Source organism: Sorghum bicolor, chromosome 9 (genome assembly GCF_000003195.3).
Source record: "Sorghum bicolor cultivar BTx623 chromosome 9, Sorghum_bicolor_NCBIv3, whole genome shotgun sequence".
NCBI classification, from domain to species: Eukaryota; Viridiplantae; Streptophyta; class Magnoliopsida; order Poales; family Poaceae; genus Sorghum; species Sorghum bicolor.
The window spans coordinates 50,169,121-50,187,602 of record NC_012878.2 but is presented as its reverse complement, the minus strand read 5'-3'; the positions used below and the strand labels follow the sequence as shown (position 1 = coordinate 50,187,602).

At 49.1% G+C, this 18,482-nt stretch overlaps 2 protein-coding genes and 1 non-coding gene across 5 annotated transcripts; 1 reads left to right on the top strand and 2 right to left on the bottom strand.

Annotated features, from left to right (window-relative positions):
• LOC8077135 lies at positions 6,556-8,727 on the bottom strand. 3 transcript variants are annotated; one of them, XM_021447318.1, is made up of 3 exons: positions 8,276-8,727; positions 7,261-8,151; positions 6,556-7,026 (listed from the first exon to the last, which is right to left on the bottom strand). In XM_021447318.1, the coding sequence occupies exons 2-3, from the start codon at positions 7,645-7,647 to the stop codon at positions 6,865-6,867; spliced, it is 549 nt and encodes a 182-aa protein (XP_021302993.1). In that variant the 5' UTR covers positions 7,648-8,151; positions 8,276-8,727; the 3' UTR covers positions 6,556-6,864. The 3 variants fall into 3 exon arrangements, with proteins under 3 accessions (XP_021302993.1, XP_021302994.1, XP_002439835.2); XM_021447319.1 differs by having other exon boundaries at positions 7,261-7,722; positions 8,276-8,726; XM_002439790.2 differs by having other exon boundaries at positions 7,261-7,718; positions 8,276-8,724.
• TRNAS-CGA lies at positions 11,543-11,624 on the top strand. The gene has a single exon. It is a non-coding gene; the product is annotated as a tRNA-Ser (tRNA).
• LOC8077134 (40S ribosomal protein S12) lies at positions 12,721-14,803 on the bottom strand. Its single transcript, XM_002439789.2, has 5 exons — positions 14,695-14,803; positions 14,551-14,595; positions 13,571-13,862; positions 13,208-13,273; positions 12,721-13,108 (listed from the first exon to the last, which is right to left on the bottom strand). Exons 2-5 carry the CDS (start codon positions 14,553-14,555, stop codon positions 13,049-13,051), a joined length of 423 nt encoding a protein of 140 aa, XP_002439834.1. The 5' UTR covers positions 14,556-14,595; positions 14,695-14,803; the 3' UTR covers positions 12,721-13,048.

Here is an 18,482-nt window from a genome sequence, read left to right as displayed (position 1 = left end):
AAGAGCTTGAATGGAGTGAATCCAGTTGTTCTTGAAACTGTTGTGTTATGTGACCATACAACTCTTGGTAGTTCTTCAACCCATTTCCCCTTGCGTAGGTTGAGTAAGGTCTTGGAGATTGCGGAGAATATTGTTCTGTTTGCTCTCTCCACGGCCCCGTTTGACTCTGGGTGATAAACAGATGCGAAAGCAATTTTGGTTCCTATGTGATGGTAGAATTCCTTAAAACTGTCTGAATCAAACTGCTTCCCGTTGTCAACTGTGAGCAAGCGTGGAACTCCGAATCTGCAGACTATGTTCTGCCAGAAAAATTTCCTGATTGTTTCAGAGGTTATGGTTGCCAGTGGCTTAGCTTCGATCCATCTTGTGAAGTATTCGATGGCCACGACGGCGAATTTGTTTCCCCCCTGGGCAGTTGGCATTGGTCCTACCAGGTCCATTCCCCATCTCTGCAACGGCCATGATGCTGGTATGAGCTGAGTTAGTGCTGAAGGTCCTGACTGAATTGGTGAGAAGGTTTGGCAGGCTTTGCATGTCTTCACTATTTCTTCAGCATCTTTAATGTGAGTTGGCCAGTAGAAGCCTTGTATTAATGCTTTAGCAGACAATGCGCGAGGTCCAATGTGAGACCCGCACATCCCGGAGTGTATCTCTTGTAGGAGTTCTCTGCCCTCGTTTTGTGATATGCACCTCAGCAAAGGTTGGACTACGCCTTTCTTGTACAGGGTCCCGTCGATGAAGGTGTAATTCCTTGCTCTTGCCTCCATCCTCTTGGCTGTTGCTTCGTCATCTACAGCTGTCTCGCCTTTGAGGCAATCAGCTATTGCCTGCCTCCAATCTTCGCTTTCTGTCAGCAGGACTGAGCGAAAGGCTTTTGGCAACGATTCGGTTGCGGGTGTTGCAACAATCTGGTAGAAGGTTCCTTCTGGCAAGGGGGTGTTGTTGGCTGCTGCTTTGGCAAGCTCGTCTGCCTCGTAGTTTTCGGCTCTTGGAATGTAATGCAGAGTGAATCCCTTGAACCTTCTCTCCAGGCCTCTTACGACGGCTAGGTATCTTGCCAGCTCCGGGTTGTGTGCTAGGTATTCCTTCTCCACTTGCCCTACCACCACTTGGGAGTCTGTTTTGATGAGTAGTGTCTTTGCTCCCGAAGCCTTAGCTTTGTTCAGCCCGAGGATGAGACCTTCATACTCAGCTATGTTGTTTGTTGCTTTGAATTCGAGTCGTATAGCAAACTTTAGTTTGAGTCCAGATGGTGCGATTAGAACGGCTGCCGCTCCTGCTCCCGCTTGACCCCAGGCGCCATCTGTATACAGCGTCCACGGCTGATCGATTACCTTCTCGTCGTTTTTGTTCGAAGGTGTCCAATCTGCCATGAAGTCAGCCAGGGCTTGAGATTTGATGGAGGTTCTGGGGACATAGGTGATATCAAACTGTGATAGTTCGGCTGCCCATTTTCCTATACGTCCGGAAGCCTCTTTGTTCCTAAGGATATCACCCAATGGCTGTGAAGTGGGCACTTTAATTTCATGGCTTTGGAAGTAATGCTTGAGCTTCCTTGATGCACACAGAACCGCGTATGCGATTTTTTCTATCTCCGTGTAGTTCAGCTTTGCTCCTGACAAAGCTTCGGATACGTAGTAAACGGGTCTTTGCACCGTTCCTTTAGTGTCGCTTGTCTCGTGCACTAGAACACCACTGACAGCGTGCTCGGAGGCAGCCACATACAATAGTAGTGGAGTGTTTGGTTCGGGCACTGTTACCACCAGGTTGGTTGCAATGTAATTCTTGAGCTGCCTGAAGGCCTCTGATTGCTCTGGACCCCATTTTGTTTTACCTTCTCCTCTCAGCACCTTGAAGAATGGGAGGCTCCGTTCTGCCGATCTTGAAATGAATCTGTTGAGGGCTGCTATTCGGCCGGTCAGTCTTTGCACTTCTTTCTTGTTTGAAGGTTCTGCCATTGACATGATTGCTTTTGTCTTGTCTGGGTTAGCTCTAATTCCTTCGGAGCTGATGATATACCCCAGCATTTTTCCCTTGCTGACCCCGAACACACACTTCTCCGGGTTAAGTTTCAGCCCGGCAGATCTAAGGTTGACGAAGGTTTCCTGCAGGTCCTTGATATGATCTTCCTTGCGCTTGCTCATGACGACAACATCGTCGACGTAGGCTATGATGTTTCTCTGTAACTGACTTCCTAGAACCTTCCCCATCATTCTGGAGAAGGTTGCTCCAGCGTTTTTGAGACCTTCTGGCATTCTGGTGTAGCAATACGTGCCGAATGGGGTTGTGAAGCTTGCCTTTCCTTCGTCTTCTTTTTTGAGCCAAATTTGGTGGTAACCGGAGAAACAGTCCAGCAGTGAGAATCTCTGACAACCAGCTGCTTTGTCCACAGAGGTATCTATCCTTGGCAAGGGGAAGGAGTCTTTGACACAAGCCTTGTTGAGGTCCGTAAAATCTATGCACATTCTCGTTTTGCCATTTTTCTTGGGGACCAGGACCACATTTGCCAACCATTCCGGGTATATGACCTCTCTGATGACCTTTGCGTCCAGGAGTCTTTGTACCTCTGCCTTCGCGGCTAAGGTTCTTTCTTCAGACATTTTTCTCTGTCTCTGCTTCTTCGGCCTCATCCTCGGATCAATGTCCAGCGAATGCTCTATTATGTCTCTGCTGACTCCTTGTAGGTCAGCGGCACTCCAAGCGAAGATATCTTGGTTCTTTTGCAACATGTCTAGCAATTCGAGTTCCTCCTCTCTACCAAGGGTGGCGGAGATGGTGACCTTCTTATCTGGAACAGCTTCCTGTAGAGGGACACATTTCGTTTCCTCCTGATCAGCCAGGTCTGTTTTCCCCCTTGGCATGTCTGGTGGCTGGGAAGCTTCATGCTGCGTAGAGTCTACGGAGTTTATGTTCCGGAAGGACTTGTAGATTGCTTTCTCTATGTTTCTTGCCTCCTTTTGACTTCCGTGAACCGTTATCACTCCGTGCAGAGCCGGGATTTTCATGCACAGGTATCCCATATGAGCGGCTGCATTGAACTTGTTCAAGAATCCTCGCCCGAATATGGCATTATATGGGTAGTGCAAGTCTACCACATCGAAGGTGACGTACTCTGTTCTTGCGTTTTCCGTTGTGCCGAAGGATACGGGCAAGGCGACCTTCCCCAGAGCATGTATCTGCTTTCCTCCGAACCCGATCAGAGGTGACTCCGAAGGTTGGAGTTGGGTTCTACTGAGCTTCATTTGGTCAAAGGTTCCAGCAAATATTATGTCTGCGGAACTTCCTGAATCCACTAAGATCCTGCTTACTCCCCAACCCGCAACATTTGTTGTTATGACCAAGGCGTCTGTGTGAGGGTAGCTTTCCAATCTTAGATCTTCCTCGGTGAAGGTTATTGGGGTTCTGGACCAATCAGTGCATCTCACTGGCCCTTGAACTGCAATGTTGTTGACAAGCCGGAGGTGATCCTTCTTCTGCTTCTTTGTCTGGAACTCCATTGAGGACCCTCCAGCTATTGGTAAGATCATTCCAATCGTGGGCAGGGGTGTATGAGGGCCGATCTGATTATCAGGGTGGGGTTCGGTTTTTGGTGGTGGTGGGGCTTGGAGTAGCTGTAGATGGTTTGGGGGAGGAGGTAGTGACTGCTGGTGGGGTTGCGGGGTTTCGATGTACGTGATATGTGGAGGTCGTGGAGGAACATAGTTTGGTGGAAGGTTGTGGTCCGCGGTTTGCTGGGCTGGGCGCCAAGCTGGCAGGAAGCTGGGATAGTAAGCGGAGGCTAGCGCGCTGGGCTGAAGTGGAGCTGGGTGCTGCTGGCTTGAACCTCCGACATACGAATGGTAGAAGGTTTGAGGGAATGTGTGATTTACTTCCCGAGGTTGAGCAACTGGTATCGGAGGTTGCGGAGCCGACCTGCTCTTGATCCTCTTCTGAGTTTCTTTTGCATCTGGGCAATCTCTGGTGGAGTGACCCTTCTCCTCTCCATGGAAGAAACAATACTGTTTCCGCGGTCGCTGACTTTGATTTTTTCGCCATCCCGCATTTTGACCCCCTCTTCCAGCTTGATAGGGTATGCGTTCCGAGTTTCGCGCTTCCGTTGGTGGATGGTTATTTTCCGGCCTGTCATTTTTCGGTTGCTCGATATTCATCATCTGTCCACCAGCCTCTCGCTGTGGCCGGGGTTCATCCTGGCTGAGGTTCTTCTTCTGTGAGTTTCTATCATTGCTCTGCCTCTTCTGAGAGTTTTGGTCTTCCAACCTTTTGCGGTAGTCGTTGTCTGACCTGCAATACTTCTCAAACTCGTGGTACAGCTCATGCATGGATGCTGGCTTTTCTCTGGCCAAATGAGCCGCGAAGGGCCCTATGCGAAGACCCTTGATGGCCGCTTCAATGGCAACCTCCTCCGGCACGCCGGGTGCTCTCGCCTTAGTCTGCACGAACCTTTGGAAGTACTCCCGCAGTGCCTCTCCCTGATTCTGGCGACACTGGAACAGGTCCGTGGAGGTTAGTGATTCAACCGCGAATCCCTGGAAATTCGCTAAAATCTTGTCTCGAAGGTTCTCCCATGAATAGATCGACCCGGGTCTGAGCATCGAGTACCACGCCAAGGCATCCCCCTCGGCTGCGATCACGAAGGATTTTGCCATCACAGTTTCATTCCCTCCAGCTGAGGCCACGGCTGCTTCGAAACTCATCAGGAACTGGCGCGGATCGGCCTTTCCGCTGAATTTAGGGAGCGTGATAGGTTTGTAGGTTGTTGGCCAAGGCGAGGTCTGCAATCCTTCAGACAAAGGGGAGCGAAGGTCCAACATGCCCCGCAGCATGCCACCGTAGTTTGCCGGTTGCGCGTCTAATGTTGGGCCGGCGCTGGTCAGAACAGCGGGCTGGATTGTCGGCTGAGGTGGAGGTTGCATGCTAAGGATTTCTGCCTGCAGGAGTGAAAGCTGCTGCCTGATCTCGGCCGCTTGCGTCGCGGCTGCCGCTGCCTCTTGGCTAGCGGTGTAGGCGGCAGCGATCCGGTCTCGCTCTTGCTGAAGGTTCTGCAATTGTGTTTGCAGCTGCTGGAGCTCTTGCGTGGCCGTGGGTTGCGCCGGGCCTGCGGCGGGAGGAGGTTCCTGGCGTGTTTCCGGCTGCTCGTTCTCTGGCTGCTCGCCCTCAGAACCTTCTCCCTCCACGGTCGCGTACGTGCTCCGCACGGCCCTCCTCGGCCTTCCTCTCCTGGAGGGCTCTCCCCGAGGTCTTGTGGTGCTTGTTCTCTTTCCAGCCATCGCAGGTTATACTTCGGGCCCCACGGTGGGCGCCAATGTTGGGGAGATGCTCTCCGCACTCCCCAGCAGTACGATGAATAGAGAACCTTCTCACTCGGTGCCGTGAGAGGTCTGAGCTCCGACGAGCAGCGGGCTCAACAGTAGGTGAACACAGTGAATGCTCTCCCTTATTAATGGCGGCATCACGCCCCTTATATAGGGCCCGGAAACCGACCCAATGACATTTACATAAATGCCCCGTGACGGTGGGGGAATATTCCAGCATATTCTTTCATCGCAGTCTACTGACCCTAATACACCCGCGTAATTTCACATTGCAAACCCTTCGTTCATCCTTTGACTGGGGCCCCAGCAGGTCGGAGGCTTGGATCCTCCGCCCAGTTGCGGATCCTCCGACGCTTTGGTGTCGGAGGTTCCGCAGCCCGGCTGGTCGGAGGTTGCTCGACCCGGCCTCCCCGGGAGTTCCTCCTTAGCCTGGTCCAGTCGGAGGTTCCTTGGCCTGGCTGCGTTCTCCCGCCATCCTCGGACCCGGGAGGGTCGGAGGTTCCAACCTTTCCTCGCTCCTGGACCTCCGCCGGTGTCTCAGTCCCTGCACACACTTTGCACGACCAGACGAGTCGTCAACATTAGCATTTCCCGTCGAAGGATATCCTCCGACGTTTCAGGCGTCGAAGGTTCCTCAGGTGAAGGAAAACTTCCGACGCTACCAGGAGGAAGGATGCAGCTTTTCCCCAACATTAAACAAGATCCGAGTTGAAAGAAACAGCAGCGTATTGGGGGCAGTGGGGTGGGGTGTCGTGTCCTGCCATCGTACACTGCACCGGCGACCAACCATGCATGCCTGCAGCTGCGAGGAAACTAATGGCAATGGAGTGGCCGGGTCAGCGAGAGAAAGGCTCCAACCTGAGGAAGCAGCAAGCTAAGGCCTTGTTTAGTTCCAAAAATTTTTGAAAAATTGACACTGTAGCACTTTCGTTTGTATTTAACAAAAATTGTCTAATCATAGACTAACTAGGCTCAAAAGATTCGTCTCGTCAATTTCGACCAAACTGTGCAATTAATTTTTATTTTCATCTATATTTAATACTCCATGTATGCGTCTAAAGATTCGATGTGACGGAGAATCTGAAAAATTTTGCAAAATTTTTTAAGAAACTAAACAAGGCCTAATCTAGACGTGCAGTTTTTTTTCAAAAAAGAACAAAGAAAAAAGCAGTGTAGACGTGTAGTTGATGTTGCCATTTGCGAAAGGGTGCCTCAAACCAGCTTGGAGGACATGGTCACATAGAAAGGTCAACCTTGTCCGCTGTTCCGCAGCCATGCCGCCATGCTTGCAAAGCAGGACGTCGGCGCTTTCGCTCGCAGCGGTAGCTGCAAAAGCTCTCAAATGACCCGCCCCAACTGATGGGCTACCTTCACGACGGGCCAAACTTATCCAGACCATTTTTCCGGCCCAATTACTAATTCCCTGAAACTACATACGCATCGGCATTGGGCCATATAATAATAAGCCTTGAACAATGCTAGGCCCCCTGCATTTTACATGACCCTCTGTACATCCTTCCCGGACTTACAAAAAGAGAAAGAAGGTAAAAAATCACGGTGGCAGAAACGAGCTGCGACGGTCGTGGTGGGAAGGCCATAGCACGCCTTCCCTGGGGCAAGGCGCGAGCGGCGCCGGCTGCGCCAGGAACGTCGGGTACCGGTGCCCCGGCATCAGCACCGTCAGGTCCACCACGGCCGCCACGGGCTCCTCCACCTGCGAATCAGGAAATCAAATCAGGGAAACCCACGAGCCTGGCTTTCCGAGGTTGTTTCGCACGCCACGCATTGGCTTGCCTCGTTGTCGGCGCTCGCCACATTGCCTGTGGCACGGCACACACGTGAACCGAGCGCAGTCGTCACGCACGACGCGAACAGTGGCAATGCAATGCAAGGCGGGCACGACGACAGAACAGTGCCATTGCGGTAATGAGAGAATTCAGAACAGTACCTTGGGCGAGTGACTGAGCTTGTCCGGCGGCGACGCGTCGCGCTCGTGCAGTCGAGCGGGGGGCAATCCCAGGCGGCGGCCGTGGCCGCGGCCTTCGCCGTCGTCGTCGTCGTCATGGGAGCCCGAGCCCCGGGAACGGGAGGAGGAAGCGAGGCCGGGCTTGATGAGGTGCTCGAAGATGGCCATGAGGAGGAACATGGAGACGAGGACGGCCGTGGCCGCGAACCCGAAGGAGATGGCGCTGGCGTTGGTGGCGGAGTCGGCGCCCCTCATGGACGAGGCCGCCGCCGCGGCGGCGACGTCGGCGGTGGGCGGCTCGGACGCCGTGCCGGAGCCCGCCGCCATCCCCACCCATGGCCTGGACATCTGCCCCGCGAACCTGCTCATATACACCTGCCTAGCTGCCGCCGCCTGCGACGGCGCGCTGTTCTTGGCGAGAGCACCTCCGGTCTCTGGTCCTGGCTAGGCAGAAGAAATGCAGGCGTCAGAGGCAGTTGAGGGTACTCTGAGGCCGGCCGTCTTATCTCCTGGCCGTGGCCGTGAGCATGTGACGCTTGTGAAGACGTATCACGTTCTACATGTGAACACTGAAGAGGTAAAAAAAAACCGAAAGGAAAAGGGAAATGCGGCATGGTTTGTTGCTCCTGCGTCCCCTTCCTGCGATGCCATTGCCAAATTGCCTTTGCCAATGCGTCACACACATGACACACCACCACGCACGCACGGCTCTGTTGGAACTTGGAAGGATCGCCCTTCCAGGCGCCGCGCACTTGCTCAATCAGCGGTGGAAGTTTCAGAAATGTAGCCAAAACAGGAAAACTCCACAATGAACCCACTATGGATAGCATTTCCATCATTTTTTTTCGGCTGAGTGTAAAGCTGAAAAGCACGCTGAAAAGGAAATGGCAGAGAATAGTGGTAGCAGATAAACAGAGCAGCCTGAAATCTGAAGTACACACTACTCATTCTTCAACCTGGACTTGCGTAAATTGCAGGCACCGGAAAGGGAACTCACCTTTAGCACTAGTACTTGCTGCAGCGAAGAAGCAGCGAACGGCCAGTTTGCCGTTGCCTCATCATCTACTGGCCTTGTGAGTTGTGACCCCTGCAGAGGTTTAGGTTGAGCAATGGCTTTGGCTTGGTGGTTGTCCACTCTCCTTAAATGGAGGGGTCAAACAACGCCAGATAGATCTCTCTCACTCACTTGAGGCCATGCACGCCATGGTGAAGGTCATGAGGACTGCAGCAAAAGGGAAAGGTGGGGAGAACAAAAAGAGCGCAGGGATGAGCTGCCACCTTGCTCATGCACAGAAAACATGTGAGGTCCCAACAGCTGATGGGATGGCAGTGTCAGGGCTGCAAAACAGGATGGTTTACGCTGATTAATCGTGCAATGGATGGGGGAAATCTAAATGCACGTACTGAACTGCTGAAGTTTGTAGGGGGAGGGGAGGAGGGAGGAAATAATGATTCCAGAGGGTGGAAGGAAAAGGCAAAGAAGAGCCAAACAAAGGAAAAGGGGGGAAAGCTATAGGCCTATAGCAGCAGCAGCGCATCAAAAGAAGTGAAGTCTGGCCTTGTCCAGGATCTGATCAGATTTTGAGAGTCAGTGTCCGAAATTATATGCGGGTCAGGTCATTCAGGTACTGCCAGCGGCCGCTGCTGTAAATTCAAGAGCCCTCTCGTGTCTCGTCGCCTCTCCCTCCCGCGCGGAATCATGGCCACATCTTGTCATCTTCACATTGGAAATGATGTGCTGCCATTCTGCAACGTGATTGCGAACTGTGTTGGCTGTGACGGAAAAAACAATGGAAAAGCAGAACCTATATGTGTTCTATGTACCGTACTCTAGTAGTTTGATGGAGATTTGGAGACGCAAGTGCCTATAACTGCAAGGGAGCGCGGCGCCGTTTGGATCAGGAGTTCAGGACTAAATTTCATCTAAAGTTCCGTCACAGGACTAAAATTCATCTAAAATTCAGTCTTAGACCATCCAAACAGATGAATTAAAGGTGGGGCTAAACTTTTATCTAAGATTTAGTTCAGGTAAGGACTTGAGTCATAGATCAAGGTCTTGGACGCTCGACAGGGAGGTATGGCGTTCTGTGGCTCCAAGGCAGCCGTCCGGGGCCCTACCTCCGGACAGCCCCGTGGATGATCCGGGAGACCACATGGAAACAAAGGACAACAATTTGGACGTCTCTGTGATCTAGCAGCATTGTTGGCACATCTGTTCTACAATGATGTCTTAAGTATGTGTGGCAGTCTTAGGCTGTCCTAGCTGGAGGCTGGGACTTGCTGCCGCGATAGACGATGGAGCCGCCATGGGAGGGATCAGTCCCAACATGCCACTAGCTGTGTCTGAGATAGTAATGCATGTGTACCCCAGGTCCCCAACTCCTAACCAACATTGAACTGAAAATTTTTAATAATATAGAACAGACCTGTTCAGCTTCGTACCCGTACGTATATGATTTCCTCAGGTACAGACAGGCCACGCCCTTTGGTCTTGCTTTGCATGGGGGTTCCAAAGCTAAAGGGTACAGTAAGATACTCCTACCTCTGGCGAGAATGAACAGTAGGGTATCCGGACTTCAAGCAATCAAGGTGCAGGAATCCCAGGCATGCATGTGTGAAAACCTCGCTAGCTTAGGATCCTCTTAGGGAACAGCAGATCCGGCGAAAAAGCTGTATGTCAACCGTCAACCGTGAGTGTAGGACCTCGTAGTTTTTTGAGCAGCTTAGGTGATGGTTCTTCTAGATAGAGGAAAATGATATTGGCATCTACATTCACGTATGAATGTATATATCCCAAGACACAACCATACTAATAAAAGCTCGATCTGAGACGACTACAGAAAACAAAAATTCAGAAGAGTGTGACGCGGGAAAGAAAACTAAAAGCTAGTTTAATCTCCAATCCTGTTGCTAAACCTCCAACCAAAATAACTAAAAATATCCATAACAGTGATTTCCAAATTCATGTATATATCCCATCTTCAAAATATCTCTCTCTCTTCCTCTTTAAAGCGACCAACTTCTGATTCAATACTACCACAGAGGACAGACCTGATGATATTGTTAGGCGTCCAGTTTATGTTATCCTAGTTCCTAGCAAGTGGCTATATATATAACTCCGTTCTACAGACAGATCCTGCCTCAGCAAGAACATGATCTTGCAAGGCTCCTATTTTGAACTGAACAAGGAAGCCTATATCTGGCATATCTTCATGATCTTGCCTCCAAAGCAGTGATTGGAGAATGGAGAGAAGTCTAAAGGTACGGCTTCCACTATATATCAACCTGGCACGCCATGTCGCCATGGCAAGCTTTAGTGTCCACACTCCGGAGACCAGAGGACCGCTGGCTTTAGGACCCCCGCACCGCTGCAGCAGCATGAATGGGTGCCGTAATTCTTGCACAATTAATTTATGAACCGTGCATGCTGTCCTTCAAAAAACAATTAGTGTCCATGCACCACTGCGCCCCTGGCAACTGGCATCGCCACCTCTCTTCCATTCCAGGGAGTGCCCATGAGGCCATGAGTCTAGACCCAGATTTTCAGCAAATTCAGTCCCCCTCCGCAGTCCGTAGACTGGCCTCTTCTGTACTGGTGGAATGTGCACCAATAATACAATGCAGCTTCTTCAGTCCCGAAAAAGGCTCGCTTGTTCTTTTTTTTTAAGTTGTTGCTAAATCCTCTAGGTTGTTGCTGTTATGCTGTATATTATCCACATCAGTATCTAAAGAGATTACAATAGTTATTAGCAATGACAGTCGGGCATACACGAAGTGACGGGGAAAAGCCTATTAGACACAGATGGAGCCAAAGGAATCATATATAGATTGCAGTCAGGTTTTGATATAACCCCATTTCTGTATGGAGATCAAGCTGAAGATGATGATTGTACCAGTGAGTACGCATCTACCGTGAGAGTGGAAAAAACTATAGGGCGTTGAAAAGGAGAGGGGACGTGGGGTCGTTGCTGTTGCGTTCTCTTTTCCTCGGAGTTGCTGCCGGCGTCGACGACCGCACATGCATGGCGGGCCTTGCTTGTCCCGGGCCCCGGCGTCGCCGCCAGCCCCCCTATCGCCACCCACCGAGGAGATAAAGAGGGATGGGACAAAAAGAAGGCGTGCATGGGAACAGTTTCCACTCAAACATGCCGGTGTGGATTGATGAATTGATCCCACGGGCCAACAGCGTCCGGGCAGGAGATGTTGGTTTCCATCAGATATTATTCTCTATAATTAGCAAACTCAGTGAACCATACTCAGTGTGGTCGATATGTCCGAGTGGTTAAGGAGACAGACTCGAAATCTGTTGGGCTTTGCCTGCGCAGGTTCGAATCCTGCTGTCGACGCAACAATTTTTGCCTTTTTTTTTTTTGGTACCGTAGCACCAGTACACCAGAGTGGCGCTGGCGCAGCACATTTCTGGAAGCCCAAGCGCAAATAATTCCAGTTCCTCCAGCCTCTAGCCCTGATCCGTGTATGTGCGCCTAAATAGTGGCTTGGGCCCATTTTATCAGTCCTACACGCCCGTCGGCCCAGTTTTGCACGCTACTTACCGAAGCTCAATTCCATGGTCTCGGCAAGTATTATTTTGGCCTCAGCTATATCATACTTTGGTCCAATAAAAAAAAAAAAGCTGTATCATACTTTGGCTGCCTTTTTCTTTGTACAAAATGCCTCAAGGTACAATTGCTTTCTTACACAAATGCTGGCAGTTGCTCCGGACTTGCTGTTTAAAACAATTTTGTTTCTGTTTTTGTTGGAATTCTTGGCATTTTTGTTTCCCTTGGCTGCCATTTAATGTTTGATGCAGCTTCATGATTTTCCTTCCACTTTTTCCTTCTGATTTTGCTTTCATTTTTTTTCTCCTCAGCATCGTCCGTGTGCCTACCAAGGTATCCAAGGTCTGTTTTGTGTCAGTCACCAGCAAAGGGAAGTCAGACTTGGTGCTTGCATGGCTCAGGAATTGTCTATTAGAACATGAACCAAACAGTTATGCAATTCTGATTGGCATCGACGGGTGAGACCTAGTAGCACGAACTAGGTCAATTGACTCCAATCAAACAGATCGTTCTGGCTGTTGCTTATAAGATACTCCATTCCAAATTATGAGTCATTTTGACTTTTTTTTTATACATCCATATTATTATATATGCCTAGATATATAGAAAAACGAATATACCAAAAAGTTGTTGAAAAGTAAAATTTGGAACGGAAATATAACCAACAGATTTTCTGTAGCAGAGATACCACATTAAAATGCTAAACAAACAATGCTGCTGCCTCTTGGGCATATTTCATGACTTTACAGACGATTAGTCTATTAATGTCACTATGTGATATAACAGTCATAATTATTTTTCAATACAAATCTAATGACATCAATTTTATATTTTAGAAAAATAAGCATTAAATAAATAAATAAAGGCAGATCACTTGTTCCAATGAAACAAAATACTCCTAATTTCAATCAGACTGAGTACATCACAATTCACAAACACCCTAAACAGGCAAACCACAAACGACTGGGCAGCAGTTGACATGGAATGATAACCAAGAACAGGAGCAGAATACGAGCCCTTGAGATTTGTATTAACACCAGATGACAACACTTCAAACAAGAATTGAGATATCCAAATCGTTCACATCACTCCTTGGCTCACACTTGAAAATTGTTCTAATCTCCTAGCAAGGCCCAAGAACCAAGCACAAAATTAAACTCAGGTCTTAAAGGTAGTGTAGAACACAAGTTCCCGATACTGATGCACTGTATCTAGTGCGATTTGACGTACTCCTGCACTATGTTAAGGCCCTCAGATTCTTCGCCATAGTCCTGATGATCCAAATGAAGCAGCCAAAAATCAAATTTTGCCTAGTCCAAAGTACTAGTTGCTTCTTGCTTGCAGTAGTACAGTAGGAAACCAATAGTTACCTTGACGACAACACAGGAGCAGCCTACGACCTTCCTCGCCTTGCCCTCAGAATCAATCTTGCAAAGCTACACAAGACCAAAGATGAAGATTGTTAAGATTAAGACTCACTTTACATACAAATAAATGACAAATACTGAGCAGTACAACGCAAAGTGGAGAATGGCGTGCTCAGACTAGAATTTTAACTCATAGCACAACTAAAACAGAATATAATCGCATATGAACACACCAAAACCATATCATATTCTCTTCTCTAACAATTAGGCAGAACAATGCAAACCATATTAATTTTGCTGGGACCATCTAGAGACTGACACAAAGTTAAACAAGGTACATTTCTAAGGAAGCATTCTTTAACTCACCCCAGCCCATTCGCCAAGAGTTTTGGCGCTAGGCACCGTAACCAGGTGAACATTGTGCTCAGAGCAGAGAGCCTTCACCAGCTTGACATAATCAGGCTGGTCACAGTCCTCGGCAAGCACACAAAGCTGAGCAGCATGCTTCTCAATGGCTTTGGCAGCCTCGCGAAGACCCTTAACAAGGCCATCATGAGCACCTGACTTCTTCATGACAAGCTGCAGAGCAGTCATCAAGTCGATCGGCTCCCCAAGGACCGGGGTAGGTGCCTCGACTGCAACTGGGGTCTCCTGATCCCTGCAAAGTCATGGTGAATTGATGAGCTTCCAGTATCATGGTAGTCACCAAACAATCCGAGTCACAATTACTAAATCACTAATTCAGTAACCAAATTAAGACCCATCAGAATTTACCATGAGTATGGTCTATATATTATAGAGACTCATCTGGATTTGCCTTCATGTTAGTAGCGGCAATCCACAGATCAAAATCATGGTAAATCCTGTTAGATCGCCTTCCTTTGTTGTAGCAGCAATCCCAATCTATATATGAATATAATTCTCTATACACAGAAAAACGGTAAATGGCTGCTCCATTGCAATTCTCAGATCAGGCAATCTTGCAACTCTGTCAGCCCATCAGCTCACTGTCCACCTGAAGCCCGAACAGCACACTACCCATGCCCAAGCCTCCGGCACCAACCGCTCCACGTAGCAGCCGGCGCTGCCACCGCGTCTCCTCTCCTCTCTTCGGCCACCATACCCATCTACCTACTCTGTTCCTCTGAGCCCGACTACGCCGCCGTCAAAAAAAAAACCTGGCCGGAGTGGAATCGATCCAGATAAAGTAGAATCCAGCGGACGACGGCCGCTACACAACACGATGCGGCATCGAGTTGACAATGTGGCGACCCGGCAAAACACTCAACGTAAACATGTCGCATCAAGAAAGACTACCACAAGATTTGGAAGGGAGGAGAACTTACGCCATCTTCCGCGCTCGAGGGCCCGACCGATAGCGAGAGTAATACCTGCAGAAAGCAAGCAAGCAAAAGGAACGAACGTCAGTGGCAATTTGCGAGGGAGACTAGGAAGAAGAAAGGGGAGGGAGAGGAGCGCGCCGCCGCCACCTCGAGGGAGTCGGGGAGCAGAGGGAGTGCCGAGCTGCTAGGGTTACCGCGTGGGGAGGAGCAGACGGCCGGGAGATTTTGGACTTTTGGTAGACATATTTCCTTTCCAGTCGGGGCCTTCTGGGTCTGGGCCTCGGTGGATATAAGTTAGTAGGCCGAGCCGCTTGCGGACCGCGCTGCAACCAGTAGGAGCAACATTGAGCCCTGTGGGCCTTACAAAGTTGTAGTCACAGAGTCGGGGGCCGTCATAGCAGTCCAAATAAAAAGCAGTCCAACACCCTGTGAAGAAAAAAGTCCGTTTTATATCTCTCGACAGTCGACTATCATTGTGATCTAATTTTTCCTCCTTACACCGGTCTTAGTGGAAGCTTCAAATAAAGCTGCCACATAAACATTTTTTATGTTGTGGAAATAATGTTTTAGAAGAAAGAAAAAGTGAGCTTTATAGGGATGAAACTCTTTTGGTAGGACTCAGTAGGTGGTAGTGGATTTGGATAATTCTAGATCCAATTGGACATTTGTTGCTTTAGGCTAGCCCCAACGCTCCTAGGTGTCTTGTGGCCTCAAACTTACCCACCTAACAAAAGTAGCCAATTGACCTCTAGTAGCTTGCAGAAGTATCATATTCTCTTTTTGCAGAAGATGTTATGGCTTGGCTAATATAAAGCATGGAGCTACTAATTTTGTGACAGAGCAAAGAAGGTAAAAGCGGACATGTAGAGACGAGAGAGAAGGGGGGTAGGGACACTGAAGGCAGCAGCAACGCAGGCTACTATAAGCATTAGCCTTAGAAAAAAGTAATAGGCCACCTAGATAGAGCAGCTATCAATTATCCCAACGCAAATGAATGCTCTCCTCTGACATAGAGCTCGTCTACGACTGCAAGAGTTTTGTCCTTTTGTACTGTGGTCCCTTGAAAAAGAGTGGTGAGGGTGCTGCTCTAGCTCTCCAATGCATGCGAGAACGACTGCTTCCAGTTTTTGTCAGACGAAGCACTCGGCGCTTCTGCAGGCTGTTCTGACAGACTGCGAGGCAGCTGATAGATGTGAGATGGACATCAATTGCATACGTGGAGGTTGAGGCTAACAGCCACCGTGTAGCGTTGGGGAAGCCCTGAACGAAAAAGCAATGTGTGAAGTAGTTTGAGACGTTGCCTCTGCGTTGCTTTTTGGTGAGACTGCTACTGCCATATGCCTGCATTGAGGCTGCCCTTAGATGCTTCAAAAAAGTCCATTTAGATTTGGATATCCATCACCACGAGATCCAGTGTTATGCCAAATCCATTGAAGAACAACTTAAAAACCGCAATGCCCATTGCATATAGTTCGAGAAAGACGACGTCTATGTGTTGTGCCCATCGGTAGGGCGGTGAGCGGTGAGCTGACTTTGAACCCTGTTTTTTAATTAAAATTAAGGTTTAAATTGATATAACTCATTCCTCCAGAAAAGATAGATTAGTATTGTCTCAATTCCAAAAGATGAATCCATGTTAAATATATATTAATGAAATTCTCATGAAATTTATTTTTTATAGTATATATATTTAAAGTTATAAATATCGATATTATTTTTTATTAACCTAGTTTTTTAATTAATATAAACTTAGTTAAAGTTAAGATAGGAGCACTAGCCTCCATTCACCGCAGTTTCTCATTTCTAGGGTTGTTTGGTTGCTAGCCACAGTTCGCCACACTTTATCTTAGGCAAGTTTGATCAAGTTGGCAAGTGTTTGGTTGACAACTAACTTTAGACATGATTCTTTTGAGCTCCACATGTCATAGAGTTAAAAAGTACGACAAGATTCCTTTAGGCATGACAAAGTGTGGCAACCAATTTGCTAACCACACTTTTTGCGGCTTGCCACACTTACCTAAATTTAGTTGTGGTAGACTATGGCTAGCAACCAAACATTCCCGGCGGTCTTTCTGTTGGGCCCAAAAACTAAGCCGGTCTAGATTGGGTAGATGATTGGTACGCAACAGTGCGGCATAGACCATCATCATATGCGATCAATGCTAAAGCGTAGCAAAGCTGCCTCGTGGGTGTTGCGGCCCTGGACCCTGGAGACGTACTAGAGTTCGCCCATTCAGAGAAAACGCTTTGTCCGACAAGTTTTCACTCAAACTGTTTATCTTCCTCCTTCAGCCCTCGCCCACGGCTACGCGCGCACTAGGGATCACCGGAGCTCCGACGTGCTAGAGCCGTGGCGGCCCCCTTCTTCCCCTTCCATGCTCCCCTACTCCTGCCAGCGCCACCATAGCCATGCTCACCGTCAACCTCGACGCCCCCGACCACAACCGCCGCCACCACCTCTAAACCGTCCATCCACCATCCCCACTGACTGTCTTTGCTGCCTCCCCAACTTACTTCTAAGGCCATCAGAGTTCAAGACGAGGAAGGGAATGAGCTGCCGATGGAGACGAGGGCGACGCCGACACGCTCAGGTGGGGTTGTATATTGATGGGCTTATGGGCTGCGTCACTATGGGCCGCGTCATGGGCTACAGGCGCGAGGAAGGCCCTAGCCGATGGCCGTGTCCGGCAGCTCGCGCAGGTCCGAAGCTGACCCGGAACTCGTGTGACATGATCAGGTGAACGTGATCTAGGGTGAGCAGTGCGCGGTGAGCTATGCACATGGGCCAACTCGCCCGTACTGGACCGCGCGCGCTCGTCCACATGCTGGCACCAGCTCCACGCTGTCGACCTGCGAAACACACGGGAATGCGTCGTCCTCGCCCGCCCCAACGATCTGCTCATCTGCAGGGAGCAGGGTGCTCGCCCGGATACTGCTGCGCCGTGGCCTTGCTTGGATTGAGCCGTTGAGGCGTCAGCCGGATCGTGTGATTCCACAGAACGTGCCAAGTTCCACACAGATCGCAATGCAGGCCTTTTATTTTTGGTTGATTAATTAGTTGATTGATTTGGAGAGAGCCCATATATATCGGTGTTGGCCGAGGCCCCGATAGGGCAGGGGTACAACACTAGGACGACCAAATCCATTGGTCTTGCTGCATTTGCGTCTTCGGATACCGGCCTGGTCACTTTCGAGGCAGAAATGATCAGTGCAGCTACAGCAAAGCGAAAACGAAGTCTCTATTAGCGCTACGCGGTACCGTGCGGTGTCGTGATGATGATTTTGTTCATTGGACACACGCATAACCGAACTGCACAATCATACATGCAATCCGAAACATGCCTGTTGGCCCACGCGAAATTAATGTGTCCCCAAATTAGAAAACGCTGACATTTCACCGAATTAGTGATATAAATCAGCTGAAATAATGCGGTGTGCAGATTAGGGGTGTTTGGTTGGGTTAGGTACCGTAGTATTTTCGTCTTATTTAAAAATTATTGTTTAATCATAGACTAATTAGGCTTAAATGATTCGTCTCGAAAATTACTCTCTAATTGTGTTTTTAGTTTCATAAATAATCTATATTTAGTACTCCATACATATGTCCAAACATTTAATCGATGTGACGGACGGTAAAGTTTACCGGAGAAAACCAAACACCCTCTTATATACATACATACTACAGAGGACTGCGAGGGCAGGAAGTCAATCTCGCTAGCCTCGGTCTACGTCTAGCCAAAATAAAAAGAAAAAACTCATTTGGAGGAGGAGAGGCTCTCCACCCTATTTTATTGGCTATGCCAGCAAGAAATTTTTTTTTTACCTCAACTTGAAATTCGCTTTCGCAAAAATTCAAACTCAAAATAAAGGTACATGCCACCGTAAAGCTCTAACCAATTGATTGGCACGTCTAAGCCAGAGCAAGCAAGAACTGG

Excerpts from the sequence above, each read along its gene's own strand:
- LOC8077135 (XM_021447318.1), bottom strand. The coding sequence starts at position 7,647 with ATGAGCAGGTTCGCGGGGCAGATGTCCAGGCCATGGGTGGGGATGGCG. Across the intron at positions 7,027-7,260 it reads AGCTCAGTCACTCGCCCAAG|GTGGAGGAGCCCGTGGCGGC; the intron begins GTACTGTTCTGA and ends CCTGATTCGCAG.
- LOC8077134 (XM_002439789.2), bottom strand. Across the intron at positions 13,274-13,570 it reads CTCTTGGCGAATGGGCTGGG|CTTTGCAAGATTGATTCTGA; the intron begins GTGAGTTAAAGA and ends GGTCTTGTGTAG. Across the intron at positions 13,109-13,207 it reads GCTCCTGTGTTGTCGTCAAG|GACTATGGCGAAGAATCTGA; the intron begins GTAACTATTGGT and ends TTGGATCATCAG.